Source organism: Brassica napus, chromosome C4 (genome assembly GCF_020379485.1).
Source record: "Brassica napus cultivar Da-Ae chromosome C4, Da-Ae, whole genome shotgun sequence".
Classification (NCBI taxonomy): Eukaryota; Viridiplantae; Streptophyta; class Magnoliopsida; order Brassicales; family Brassicaceae; genus Brassica; species Brassica napus.
This window is the reverse complement of record NC_063447.1, coordinates 12845289-12860011: the sequence shown is the minus strand read 5'-3', so window position 1 is coordinate 12860011 and position 14723 is coordinate 12845289. Positions and strand designations below refer to the sequence as shown.

General features: G+C 35.3%; 3 protein-coding genes across 3 annotated transcripts; all 3 read left to right on the top strand.

Moving 5' to 3' along the window:
- Positions 1 to 5331: 5331 nt before the first annotated feature.
- On the top strand, positions 5332 to 7112 carry BNAC04G12460D. Its single transcript, XM_013817965.3, has 5 exons — positions 5332 to 5681; positions 5912 to 5980; positions 6061 to 6153; positions 6258 to 6503; positions 6578 to 7112. Exons 1-5 carry the CDS (start codon positions 5337 to 5339, stop codon positions 6716 to 6718), a joined length of 894 nt encoding a protein of 297 aa, XP_013673419.2. The 5' UTR covers positions 5332 to 5336; the 3' UTR covers positions 6719 to 7112.
- A 1557-nt stretch (positions 7113 to 8669) lies between these two features.
- LOC106379160 (traB domain-containing protein) lies at positions 8670 to 10990 on the top strand. Its single transcript, XM_013819175.3, has 9 exons — positions 8670 to 9423; positions 9526 to 9573; positions 9649 to 9708; positions 9788 to 9871; positions 9937 to 10041; positions 10116 to 10229; positions 10311 to 10411; positions 10518 to 10629; positions 10714 to 10990. The coding sequence occupies exons 1-9, from the start codon at positions 9118 to 9120 to the stop codon at positions 10840 to 10842; spliced, it is 1059 nt and encodes a 352-aa protein (XP_013674629.1). The 5' UTR covers positions 8670 to 9117; the 3' UTR covers positions 10843 to 10990.
- Positions 10991 to 11546: 556 nt separating this feature from the next.
- On the top strand, positions 11547 to 12943 carry LOC106377707. The gene is made up of 2 exons (XM_013817966.3): positions 11547 to 11950; positions 12017 to 12943. Exons 1-2 carry the CDS (start codon positions 11627 to 11629, stop codon positions 12458 to 12460), a joined length of 768 nt encoding a protein of 255 aa, XP_013673420.2. The 5' UTR covers positions 11547 to 11626; the 3' UTR covers positions 12461 to 12943.
- Positions 12944 to 14723: the final 1780 nt, after the last annotated feature.

The following is a 14723-nucleotide window of genomic DNA, read 5'->3' as shown; positions in this document are numbered from 1 at the left end:
ACGACTTTAAATTACAAAAAATGTAAGTTTTCCTTAAGTATACGACTAAAAACATTAAAATGACATGTATCAATTCGATGGTTGATTTGAAAGCTTTCAAAACCATATGGAAGATAAAAATCAAAATAATTTAATTGTGGAAACAATACTGTTCAATTTTTTCAAGAATGTGTTCGATGGAAAAAATAAGGTTTTTATGTCATAATTTGTTTAATGTCCACTAGAGAACATTATATTAACCTAAAATATAAGAAGTGTGTATTATTTCCTTAACTAAAAGTTACAGAATTACCTAATATGATTTACATATATATAAAAATTAATGATTATGAATAATAAAAATTTGATAACAATTTTTGCATCATTCTTCATTTTTGTTTAATTTTATATTATTAAAAAAAATAAACAATCACATTAACCATATAATAAAAAATAGATTTTTTCTTATATGTTATATTTTAAATTTTTTAAAATGACTTTAAATTACAAAAATGAGGAAACCTTATATGTTATATTTTTTTTAAACGACTTTAAAATACAAAAATGAAGATACCTTATATGTTTGATTTTTTCTTATATGTTATATTTTGAATTTTTTAAAACGACTTTAAATTACAAAAATGTAAGTTTTCCTTAAGTATACGACTAAAAACATTAAAATGACATGTATCAATTCGATGGTTGATTTGAAAGCTTTCAAAACCATATGTAAGATAAAAGTCAAAATAATTCAACTGTGAAAACAATACTGTTCACTTTTTCAAGAATGTGTTCGATGGAAAAAATAAGGTTTTTATGTCATAATTTGTTTAATGTCCACTAGAGAACATTATATTAACCTAAAATATAAAAAGTGTGTATTATTTCCCTAAATAAAAGCTACGAAATTACCTAATATGATTTACATATATATGACAATTAATGATTATGAATAATAAAGATTTGATAACAATTTTTCCATCCTTCTTCATTTTGTTTAATTTTATATTATTAAAAAAATAAAAAATCACATTAACCATATAATAAAAAAATTATATTTTTTCTTATATGTTATATTTTGAATTTTTTAAAATGGCTTTAAATTACAAAAATGAGGAAACCTTATATGTTTTTTTTTAAACGACTTTAAAATACAAAAATGAGGACACCTTATATGTTATATTTTTCTTATACGTTAGATTTTTTCTTATATGTTATATTTTGAATTTTTTAAAACGACTTTAAATTACAAAAATGTAAGTTTTCCATAAGTATACGACTAAAAATATTAAAATGACATGTATCAATTCGATGGTTGATTTGAAAGCTTTCAAAACCATATGGAAGATAAAAGTCAAAATAATTCAACGGTGAAAATAATACTGTTCACTTTTTTCAAGAATGTGTTTGATGGAAAAAAAAAGGTTTTATGTCATAATTTGTTTAATGTCCAATCCGATCAATCTATGATGTATTAATTATAGTTTTGTTCCATTATTTTTAATAAAAATTGATCTGATCCATCAGAAAGAAATTATATAATAACAACAAAAAATATTATATATATATAAATAAAATGATCAAATATATAAAAAAACTATCGATAATATATACAAATAAACTCACCCTGCGCAAGACGCATGTCTTATCCTAGTCTTATATTATTCTCCACGTTCTTGAAACCCTAGTCTCCAAGGCAACATAGTTATGGACATCTTCCATAACATTAAGTGCAACTTTCCTTTTCTTGGAATGCACTTATTCCTCTTCCTTTAAGTCATAAACTTGCTCCTCAAGTTTATTCATCTTTCCATATCTCCAAGATACTCCCTTGCTCTCCAAGTCTACACGACTCCAACTCAACACCTTGACTCCACATGGTCTTCACCAACACCACGACGTCTGCTTTAGCAACTACGTCAGCGACTACTTCAGGGCAGACATCTTACATCTTCAATCTCGCCCTTTTAGCTTTGTGTGCCGATCAAACACAACATTTTTCTGGTTCAACAACCACGTTGCAACCACGTTCCCCACCTAGAAACTTCCACACCAAATGTGCTTTTCTCCCCCACGAGATGTGCACCACACATGCTTTTCTCCCCCATGAGATATGCATTCTCTGTACCAGAACATCACCATTTTCCCCCTGCTTGATTGCCTACTAAGCTAAAACAGATGCTTAGATGTCAAGCCTTACAGACCCAGCCGTCTATTTCTTCATGTATAATTATGACACAGCCCCTGCTGCAGCGGAATAACAAGTACTACATCATGACCTGACGCACCTGTCGAACTACCCTTCGACCAGCTTCTGTTGAGGACTTGGCTTCCGTCATGTGTCGTCTTCTTGACCATGAGCCCTTCCCCATCTACACCGAGTGCTCTATGCACTCGTTGCTATTGTCTTGGAGTGATTTCACTATCACCCTCCTGAAGATCATCTCACATCACTTTCTGACGCATTTCAATCTACTTCCCCTTTGTGCCACAAACAACCTCATGTCCTAGCTCCACACTGGATGCTTCTTGATCAACCTCAAGATCACTCTTAACAGAGCTGCACCCTTCTTCTGACGTCTCTTCCTTGACCTCATCAAGTAAGCCACTCTTGGCTAAGAGCACCTCTTCAACCCTCTTGGGTTTAATGAACGTCTTGTTCACTTTCTTGGCCATGTTTCTGCTCTTCTCAAGAGCAAAACACTCCACCTTCTTGTGTCCAACCTTCCCACAGAACCAACATCATATCCGATGTTGCTTCTTGCTTGGCCTGACATAGTTGATGATGCACCGATCAGTCTCCTTCCTTGTACCAGCTGCACAACCATGCTTCAGAACCTCCTGTCTGACCTTCATGTTGTTGCACTGATGTACTACTTTCGGCTTGTTACTCACAGTTGCGCGCTGTAGAACTTCCTGCCTTACTCCCTGTCGTACTTCTCGACATACTTGCTGACAAGCTCCTTTGGCTCCACTTTTTGATGTGCTCCCATGCACGAAATGTGATAGCCCCTTCTGTTGTACTTCCTTAGTACTCTCAGCTCCTCGATATCCCAGTCCCCAGTTCACCTTGGCTGGTTGTCCCATCGAGAGTATCTTATCCAAGTCCTTGGTACCACTGTTGAGCATCCTGATCTGTTTGCGATTCTCAGCCAAATCACGTTCCAGCATCCTTGCTCTCTCTTGTTCACCAGTAGCAACTTCTCTCATCTTGCTAACCTCCTTCTCCAGAGACTCATTCTTCTCATGTACAACAACAAGTTCTTCAGCAAGATCATCATACTGCTCACGGCTCTGCACCAGATCGTGTTGCAACCTCAGATTCTCATTCTTGAGATTCAACCATTTATTTAGCAGCACGTGATAATCCTCAGAGTCTGTATCAACGTCTGAATCCGAGGATTCACTGGATTCCTCCTTGCGTGCACCAAATGCAACAAGGTTCTTCATCACCTTTCCATCTTCTTTAGACTCTGAATCATCAGACGACTGCAATGGAACGCCTTTTTCCTTCTTTGAGTTTGGACATTCACGCCGTGTGTGTCCAACACCTCTGCACTCAGAACACTTAAGTTCTCTCCGTTGTGCTACAGGACAGTCAGCCTTTATATGACCAACACCTTCACGCTCATAGCATCTAAGGCGTTCTCTTCTTCTGCTATTGCCACGATCACCTCCTTGGCGACCATATTGATTCCTCCCACCAGAGGAATTCATCATCTTACCCAGATTCCTAGCCAACATCCCCATGGCATCTTCAACATTCGGAGATCTATCTCCATCTTTATCAGCACCAAGAGCTATACTCCTTGATGCACCACCTGTCGTAGAGACTGAACTATTGTCTGTCTCCATCTCTTCTGCCTTCAGCATACCCACAAGCTTGTCAAACTTGAGCTCATCTGTGTTTGTGGTCATATTCAAGACCGCCTTGTGAGTTTCAAACTTCGTTAGAAGACAGCGTAGTAGCTTCTTTACCAGCTTCTTCTCCTTGTACTTCTTCCCAAGTACAAATGCTTCATGCGCCATACCACTGAGTTTGGCACTAAAACTCGCCACATAATCATTATTAGACCACATGAGATTCTCAAACTGTGACCCAAGATGATCTAGACGTGTCCTCTTGACACTCTCATCTTCTTCAAACGAATTCAACAGGATCTCCCACACCTCTTTAGCCGAAGTACTCCCCTGAATCAGCTGGAACTGTTCTGCTTCAGCCGCTCCAAAAATCACTGACAACGCCTTTGCATTAAACTTAGATGCATTGCGTTTTGCCTCTGACCAATCCTCTTTTGGCTTAGGCTTCTTCCCATCTCCTGTGACTATGGTAGGCTCCTCCCAACCAATCTCCACAGCTGTCCACACATCTTCATTGATTCCTCGAATCTTCTGTTTCATGCGAGCCTTCCAATGACCATACTGGTCCGCATTCAACATGATCGCCTTCTGCACCGAAACAATCGTGTCCATCTTCACCTTCAGGATTACACCGATAACTTAGGTGCCCCGCTCTGATACCACTTGTTACTGCAAAGATGACACCACAATTGAGTAATGCAGAAGATAAATCAAGGAGACAAACCAACTACAAGCAACATTTAAGCTTTATTATAAATCGCCTTGTACACTCTATTACAGAATCTGCTTAATCAGCTTTACATAGTCTGTTACACCCTAACAGCTGCTACTGAAAGATTCCTAAGTTACCTGCTTGTGTCTTTTCCGTCATGTACTTCAGCCACTGCTTCAGCACGACCCATAACACTTCCAAGAGCTTATCTCTCTATATAAGATCAGCCTTTGTGTCTTTGTCTCTTTACAGACGACCCATAGCTATCTTATATTAGTTTCCACGTTCTTGAAACCTTAGTCTCCAAGGCAACATGGATATGGACATCTTCCATAACATTAAGTGCAATTTTCCTTTTTCTTGGAATGCACTTATTCTTCTTCCTTTAAGTCATAAACTTGCTACTTCTTCTTTCCATATCTCCAAGATACTTCCTTGCTTTCCAAGTATACATGACTCCAGCTCAGCACCTTGACTTCACATGGTATTCACCACTCACCAGTGACTAGTTTAGGACAAACATCTTACATATTCATGTATCTAATTTCTATTGTGAGCAATCAGATGTATCTAATGTCAATGGACAGGTCTATATAAATAAAAAAACTCAGCACAAAGTCAAGAAAATTGTGAGATGATGTCAATGTTTTTCTTTGATCATAAACATCAATGTATATAGGAGCACTGGAGCAGTTATAATCGACTTCATTGTTTTTTTTTGTCTTTTCAATATTAAATACATATATTTTCGGAAACTATGGTTATGTCGATGTACAAAATATAAATGACTCGATTGAAAGGATTTACCGCAGCGGTAAAGAAAAATGATTTAACGATAGTGTCACTATCTAAGGTGGTTATTTCAGTTAGTCAACGGTCAACAAAAAGCTATCTTTCTCCTCAAGAAATCTATATAAGCCCTCACGTGAACCCACATCGTCTTTCACAGTCGCAAAAGAGAAGAAACAGAGTGTGTTTATCGTTTCGGAAAGTCTCGCGAATATTTAAGATAAAGAGCTTAGCATCTCTCTCTCTCTTGGTAACTTTCTGCACAAGAGAAGAAACAGGGTACGTTTCTCGTGAAGGTTTAGGATCAAGATTCGTCATTCAATCTCGCTCTCCCTCTTCGGTAACTTTCTGCAGATTATTTATTAAACCTTGTCTCGTAACATTAAGAATTAGATAGAATCTCTCATCTAGTCTCGAGTAAACCCTAGAATGAATAGACTCTACTCTTCTTCTTCTACCTCTCGCTGTTTCTGTAAAACAGAGTCTTGACTCTGTTTCAAGAACTGATACTTTCATGTCTTCATAGTTCTTGCGTTTATCGTTTACGAAACTGAGAGATAGATTTAACAGAATCTTGGGATGGAAGTAAACAGAGATGATGCGGATGAATTTCTCCAGAACTTTTTCGAACAACTAGAGGTAATACTCTAATTAACATTCCACAATCATCTAATTGCACTCTCAAGTTTTTTTCTTAACGATTCACCATCATTGGCTAGAGTCTATCATTATCAGAAGAAGCTGAAGTTGCAGAAACAACGGATCCATGTAACATCAACGCTCTTCTTGAACCTTTACCATCTCAATTCCAGGTACTCTTTTCTTTCTTTTGTCTTTTTTTTTTGTATTTGTTCTTATCCTCAATACAAATTGTAAATGATCAAAAAAAAAAAATTGTAAATGATCATTTTTGTAGAAACAAGCAATACCACAACACGCACCAACGTATGATGCAGCAGGATTTTTAGAGAACCTTGATCAACTCTTGGGACCAGATACAATTTACACAGAAGATCAGTCTGTACAAATCGGATCCAACAAGCGTATTCTTGATGTTGATCCAACTCAACATTTGTTCAGCTCAAATCTAAATCAATGCTACATGGCTGAAACAAGTACAAGTACCAATCCAACTCTTCAAACTGGACGGTCTCCATCTCAGGTAATATATAATCTCTTCTGATATAATCTGCCACATTAATTATCAACTCATGATTATAATGGACCCTGATACAGTTCTCGGACAAGGAGGGCTTATTCACTGTGCCACCTGAGTCTATCCAGTTCAAGCCTGTTGGCTCTTCAGTTGATACTTGTGCTTCTGCTGATTCTAATCAACAGCAACCGAGGAAAAGACAAAGACGGTTACCAATCTGACTATGATCCAGCTGAAAAGTACGAGGATTCTGGATCTGTGTCACGATTCAACTCTCTCTCTCTCTCTCTCTCTCTCTCTCTCTCTCTCTCTCTCTCTCTCTCTCTCTCTCTCTAACCATCTACAAAATTATGTTAAGTCGTTTTACTTTGAGAACAGACCATTTGCCTTTAACTTGGGGGGTTGTGGAGTGGTTAGGATTGATGGCTACCATTTTCACATGTAATATGCTTTTTAGCCTTTTTAGACAATGTGTCTTGCATGGTAGTTTTAGACTTGCTAAGACCCTCTAACACAGGAATATACATTCAGCTATACAACGAATGATATATTTATTTTCTGCTGCTATTGCCATTGCTTTTCTTTTCTTTTTGGTAGTGGTGTAGGATCACATGCAGAGAGATAAAATTTGGGAAACTTGTATAAATATAAAATATAAGAACAGGAGGTGAGTGCTTTGGCAAACAAGCGCCTGCCTATTGCTTGAGTGATTACTAATGTACTATATGTTTCAAATGTAACTTATTAATGGAGCTGATGAATTCAAAAGTTTCAGAGCTTGCTCCAAATTCATCAACTTCAGAAAAGACAGTCCATGTCAAACTAAATTCTCTATGCACTTAACTTGTCTTGTCTTGTGAGATTGAACCTTGATATCAAATAGTCTCGTGAGTTTGAGTTGGATGCACTGCTCAGCCATTTTTGTTTTGTCTTACAGAGCCACATAATATATAATCGTGTTATAATACATGTTTTATATAGTATTCTTGTTAAGTTTGAAAAATAAAAACAAAACTCAATCCCAAGTTATATGTTTTTTTTTTTCTGTTGAAGCAATGCTCGCCCTTTTTGGTTCATTGACTAAATACATATGTGATTAATTAAAAAAATATTATTACATTTACTATCCTATTTTATTCCAGTTTTTTGAAGGCTATAAACAAGATTTTGTTGAGATGGTTCATTGAAAATATAAGAGCTTACTGGTTCAAACACAGCAGTTACGGGAGTTTACAGATGTGGTGGTTACGGTTTCTATCGGTTTTAAGAAATTTGTACACTGGTTCTGCGGTTAGAAATTGGTGCGGCTGCGGAATACTTATGACTGGGTAACTACCAGATGCAGCAGGGGTTAAATAATAAATTAACAATATTTACATTTTATATAATTATAAAAATATCAAAATTATAATATTATAATAAATATAAAAATTATATTTAGAAAGTTATAGTTTTAATTTTTTTTTAAATTATAGAAAATATTATTATTTTTAAATTTTTATAATAATAATTAAAATATAATAGATATATTTTCGTATTTTATATTTCTAATTTAAATTTTTATTTTTATTTTTATTTTTGTATTTATATTATTTTAAAAAAAAAAATAAAAAAAATATCCTCCCACAACCGTCCGCAAGCGCAAACGTTAACTGGAATAATCTTTTGAATTTATGAGGTTTACAATTGTTTGAAGCGGTTTAGAGCAGTTTGAGCGATTATTACAAAACACTAACAATCGATACCAACCACACAAAATCTGCGCTTTAGAGCAGTTTGAGCGATTGTTACAAAACACTAAATCTGCGCTTTAGAGCAGTTTGAGCGATTGTTACAAAACACCAACAATCGATACCAACCACACAAAATCTGCGCTTGCAGCGGGGAAACCAATGATACCTTTAGTGTCAAACTAATATAAAATGGATGGAACCTCGCACTTGAGTGAGAAATGAGCTAAGTCTTTCTATGATAAACTCTAGATTTAATTCAATTATATATCCTTTCTCATCCATTTTGACGTTACTCTGAAGATGTAAATGACTTAATAGATAGAACAAAATTATCATTAAATTTTCTTTGACTGACAGGAGAAAGAATGTTATTTGTTTTTTACAAGGTAACACTCTAAAAATAGCGTGACTAAGATAAATAAAAAATAGTCAATAGAATAAAATGATACCAAGTTCATGATTTTGCATACCAAGTTTATGGCTATATGATATGACTGTTTCAATTTGTTTGACTAAAAATTTTATTCTTTTTTCCTCAAAATATTATGTTTTAATAATCAACATAATATGTAAAATTAATTACAATAGTCATATAAAATAAAATGATAGATTCTCCATTCATTAAAAGAAAGTTCATAAACCAGTAACACAATCTATGAGATTTAAATTATTAAAGAAGAAAGAAAACTTTTGCAATTAGATTTTACTTTAACTATAGGGCAAGAAGCCAAATATGTTTATCTTTTTGTTCCTTTTCCGAAATTAAATTAAATTTCTTTTAGACAACATTTTAAAATTAAAACAAAACAAAATTTATGCACTCTGTGTTCTGCCATTGTTATAGCTTTTAGCTTACCTCGAAACGTGTCCCCTCTCCCTGATCGTCAATGGAACCGACGGTAACACCACCGGAGCCGGAGGCTCAATTCGGAGACATCTCTTTAAGCGATAAGATAGTGAATGTGGAGGCAGAGGAAGAACATAGCGATTCCGGTTCAGTGATAACCGGAGTCGATTTGATCTTTGTTGCTGGGGACGATGATATCAGTATTGGAGCGGATGGTGTTGTGGAGAGGACGAAAATGGATCTGCCTGAGGAATACGCGAATAGCGTTATGGTTCTGACGTGCGATTCCAAAGCTGAAGGTGGATCTTGCGATGTGTATTTGATTGGCACTGCTCATGTCTCAGAGGTTATCTTCTTTTAAAAAAAAAAAAAACATTCGAGCTTTACGTCAGGAACATTGATTCGATAGTTGTTTCAATCTTTTCGTTTTTTTTTTTGGTTTTTATAGGATTCATGTCGAGAAGTTGAAGCTATAGTCAGCTACATGAAGCCAGAGGTTTTTTGTCCTTTACAGTGAACTATTTTGTTTTATGTCTTTCTCTCTCTAAGTGCGTGGCTGATGTGTTTGCAGGTCGTCTTCGTGGAGTTGTGTGCAAGCCGGTTGTCTATTCTCACTCCTCAGGCTGTGAAGGTTGTTCTATCTCTTCTTCAATTTAGTATCCATGTTCTTTCTTGAAAGTTGCGATGTTTTTTTTTTTTTGTGTTTTCAGATTCCGACCGTGTGGGAAATGATAGACATGTGGAAGAAGAAACACAACCCATTCGGAATAGCCTACGGATGGTTTCTTGCAAAGGCATGTTTCCTCTGTTTTTGATTTTCTTACAATTAATATAGTCTTTTCTTTTTTTCTCATGTTAGATTGCAAGCAAGCTTGATGTTTTACCTGGCGCTGAGTTTCGTGTGGCATATGAAGAAGCAGTCAAATATGGTGGCCAGGTGATTCTGGGTGATCGTCCAGTGCAGGTGACTTTTGGTGGTTCATAGTCTTAAACTTTTGCTTTTAAGGAATCTTATGCATTGGTGTTTGTTGGAAGCAGATCACGTTAAAAAGAACATGGGCTAAAATGCCTATATGGCATAAAGTGAAGTTTTTGTACGGCTTAGTGTTTCAAGCCGTGTTTCTACCGAGCCCTGAGGAGCTTGAAAAGATGGTAAACAAGTCTTTTGCTCCCTTTTTATTTAAAGGTTATGTGATTCAGTCGAGTGTTAATTTATTTTGTATGACTTTTTAGCTGAAAGCTATGAACGATGTGGATATGCTGACATTGGTGATCCAACAAATGAGCAAGGAGTTTCCATCTCTCATGGATACACTTGTGCATGAGCGAGATAAGTTAGTATTGTTTTCCTCTCTATATATATAAAGTTCATCAAGATTAGTTGATTGCTTCCTCTAAAACTTGTGTTATCTTTTTTTTTTTTTGCATTATGTAACTCAGGTACATGTCATGTATGTTGTCAAGAGTTGCATGTGAGCATAGCTCGGTGGTGGCAGTTGTTGGTAGAGGGCATCTTCAAGGGATCAAAAAGAACTGGGACCAACCTATAAATGTATGTCACAATCTTTTTAATCTTGAAATCATCATGCATAAGAAAAGAGCTGAGCTAATCACTACTGTGCTAATGGTATTGCAGATGAAAGATCTGTTGGAGATACCGAAGAATAAATCAGTTTTTACTGTAAAGAATGTTCTGAAATCTTTGGCAATTTTAGTCGTTGGGGCAGCCATAGTTTCCCGCATATACCTTGCAGGCAGAACTTAAACAATGTCAAGGCAGGGAGAGTTTCTCAATAAAAGTTAGGCTTAATAACAGATGGTTAACATTGATCTTCAGCACTGTTCTAATCTTTGTTGTCATGATTTTTACTTATCTTTGGTTTATTGTTTGAATAATTTTATAACAGTTTATACAAAATAAAAAATCTTATATATATAAACATAAAATGATTGTATGAACTCTAAACCATATATGACTACACATCAGTATAAGACAAATGTATCACAAACTACATGAACTATATGATGTACAATAACATAATGTTATGTGATTAACATTAGAATGCTCATTAAGTGATTACTTAGCTACAGATGTTGTTATGTCCACCAAGGCGCCAACTATATTAGTTTGCCATTCATTAGTCTTTTCTGTTGTGTTATCATGTGATGGCTTGTACATCATATAGCTCCCAATCATTTTCACATATATATATATATATATACAAATTACTCTTTTTTCTCTATTTTCCATTTTTCCTTTATTACACTAACTACCTAACCGAACATCATGCCAAATTCAATCGAATATCACGTATAGACACATAGTGTTATAACAGACACACACACACAATGACACACACAAGACCCAACTACACATCAAGTTACTATCATGAATTTCTTATTTCCCTCAAGTCTTTCTTACATGCATTTCAGCAACTTGCACTCTTCGCTCTATATATATGGCTCTATATACATTACGCATTGTAAAATCACAATACTTTTGTTTCCCATAAACATACCAAAAACATAAAGCCTTTTTATTTGTAAATATGATTGTGACAATAGTCTCATACACCCAAGAATTCACCATGGAAATCAACGAACAAGAACCTGTGTTGGACATTAAGAAACGTTTAGAACAGTTCCTTCAGATCCCAACATCATCTTTAACACTCTTTGTCTCTTGTTGGGAACTCCTCGACGGTCTCGACATCGATGATTACCCAATCATCTCACACGGCACCAGAATCGACCTCACCGTCACTCCCCTTTTCACCTCACCTTCTTTTACCAACCCCGCCGTTAAAAAATTCCACGTCACCGTCAAGTTCCCATCAAAACAGTTCTCCATCGAAATAGACAAAACCGAAACGGTAACTTTAATGTTACATCTCACATCTCATTACAGTTTCTTGATTCACAAGTTCATTTTGTTCTAGGTAAGTAGCTTGAAGGACAAGATTCACATCGTGGAGAATACACCGATAAAGCGAATGCAGTTATACTTCTCTGGAATCGAGCTGGCTGATGATTTTCGAAACCTAAACGAATATGGAATCGGAGAGTTCTCGGAGATTGTCGTGTTTCTCAAGTCAATCAATCGAGCCAAAGACGTTGCCCCGGTGAAGAAACTATGTTTCTTGGTGCAGACGTCATCGAGTTTATTCAACGGCGCAAGTATCCCTGTCGAGATTAAGGACTCGTGTACCATCTCAGAGATGAGAGAAGGATTACAAGCTAACAAGACTTTGCCAAGAGACGAGTATATATTCGTACACAAGCAACGGATTATGCGAGAGAATTGTAGTCTTCGGTGGCATGGTGTTGAAAATGGCGACACTCTTTTTGTGTTTAAAGGATCTATTAGTCGTGGAAGTTACTGAGATTTCCATAATTACGATTCATATTCGAGTTTCTTTGGTAAAAAAAATCTCCCTCAAGAATGACATTATGCAATTTTCATATATTGACACAAACGTTACAATTTTTTTTACTTTTAATTTTTTATAAAATTTTAAATTTTAATTTGAAAACAAAAAATTTCCTTTTGTTATTATTTTATTCGTTGGGAAACAAAATACACCGATTATACTACATATCCTGGTTACACACAACTGTATCATTACATTTCAAAAGTTAGGCAAACACATAATCTTTTAAAAATATATATAACTCATAATTGTATAAATGATAGTACGACTAATTAACATGACTACATATCTGGACATAATCGAATAAATATAGGGCAAATCTCCAAAATAGCACATTTCTAAGTTTATATCACAAAAATAACACTTCAAAACTAAAATGACCAAAATAGCACATTTCTAAGTTTATCCTTTGAAAATTTTAATTTTTTTATTTTTCAAAATTTAAAATCTTATCCCCAAAACCTCATTTTTCAACTCTAAACCCTAAACTCTAAACCCTAAACCCTAAACCCTAAACCCTAAACCCTAAACTCTAAACCCTAAACCCTAAACTCTAAACCCTAAACCCTAAACCCTAAACTCTAAACCCTAAACCATAAACCCTAAATCCTAAACCCCACCCTTTAACTCTAAACACTAAGTTTGTGACTTTTGATAAAACATTAAGTGCTATTTTTGTGACTTTTGACCTTGAGTGCTAGTTTGAAAACAAAAACTTGATTTAGTGCTATTTTTGTCTTTTTCTCGTAAATATATTCAAAAGAGACCATATAAATTTTTTTTTAACTGAATGTCCGACTAAAGGACTCTTCAAAATGATATACTATTGATTACTTAGGTTTCGAAACAAGTCTTCGGGTATTTTCAAAGCTGTAACTAAAACGATACAAATTACAATCTAGTTTGGGCAACGTTACAACGTACGCTAAAACGATTAGGCTACATGTCATAGTCATAGTCATAGTCAAACACAATATTATCACTAATAGTATCACTACGTTTCACAAATTAAGGCAAATATATAATCTTTTTTTTTACATCAAGGCAAGTATATTCAAAAACAGTAAACTATTAACAGGTATGCAATGCATTAGTTATTTAATCTTAATTTCTTAATCAAATAATGTTCTTGGAGAATAACTACTTCCCATAACAAATCTTAATCAACTCCTGAACATTAGGTTATTCCGTTGGCCGGAAATGGCTAGCCAAGTAGAGTTGTGAAGCTTCCTTTTCTCACAAAGAAGCTTTTGATCTGTTTAGTACAGAGAAGAAGAGGAAGAGGAAGAAGAAAGGAAAAATAACTAAACAGATCATAATGATTCATTTTAAGTTGTTTACTTGTGGAATATGACAACATGTCACAAAAGGAATAGTTAAGAAAATAAATTCATGAAACTCTATCCATTTTACTTTCTCCTTCACCACCCTCTCTTGCTTTCTCCTTTCCATCTTCAACATCATCCATTGTTTCTTCTCCATTCATCTTCTCTTCTAATTTAACATCTCTATTTCTTCTTCATTCTTCACTGCTTTATCTTGTGTTTTCACCTTCACCTCTTCCTCTTCTTCTCCGTTTGCTTTCGACGAAATCACCTTCATAGAAGTATCATCTCCTCTTCCTTGGGATCTGCTCTCACTCCTAAATCTTTCAACTTCATTTCATCTTCATCATCCGTCACCATTCTTCTCTCCCCTTCATCGACGAGCACAAGTATCAAACGCTTCACAAATAATTTCACCTTCGTCGCAATTTTCTCCTTCCTATGGGTGATTATATTTGAGGCCAGGTACACGGATTATTTTAAGACCAGGAGGAGAAAAAAAATAATAAAGCTGGTAAAAGAATGGTAAAAGAAATAGAATGGAATCAACCATCAATGTCTTTGCAAGATCTTCGGACTAAAGAATGTGAAATAGACGTCCAAAGATTATACATTTACAAAGGTAGCTAATCAAATACCATACACATTTGCTGGCCCGAAAAAAGAATGACTAAGTCATATATAAACCAGCTTGTAAAGCACCAACGAATTTGATGTCCAAGAAGAGACACGGTCAAGTTGTTACAGAGTCTAGACAACGTATAAAACGTGGTAGACCAAATAGGTTCTAAAAGATAAGAATCCTCGGAAACAAAAGAAAGGTGCAAAGAATGATAATCAAAATCCAAATCCGAGGTTGCTAAGGAAACCACCCCAGACATGGAGATAAG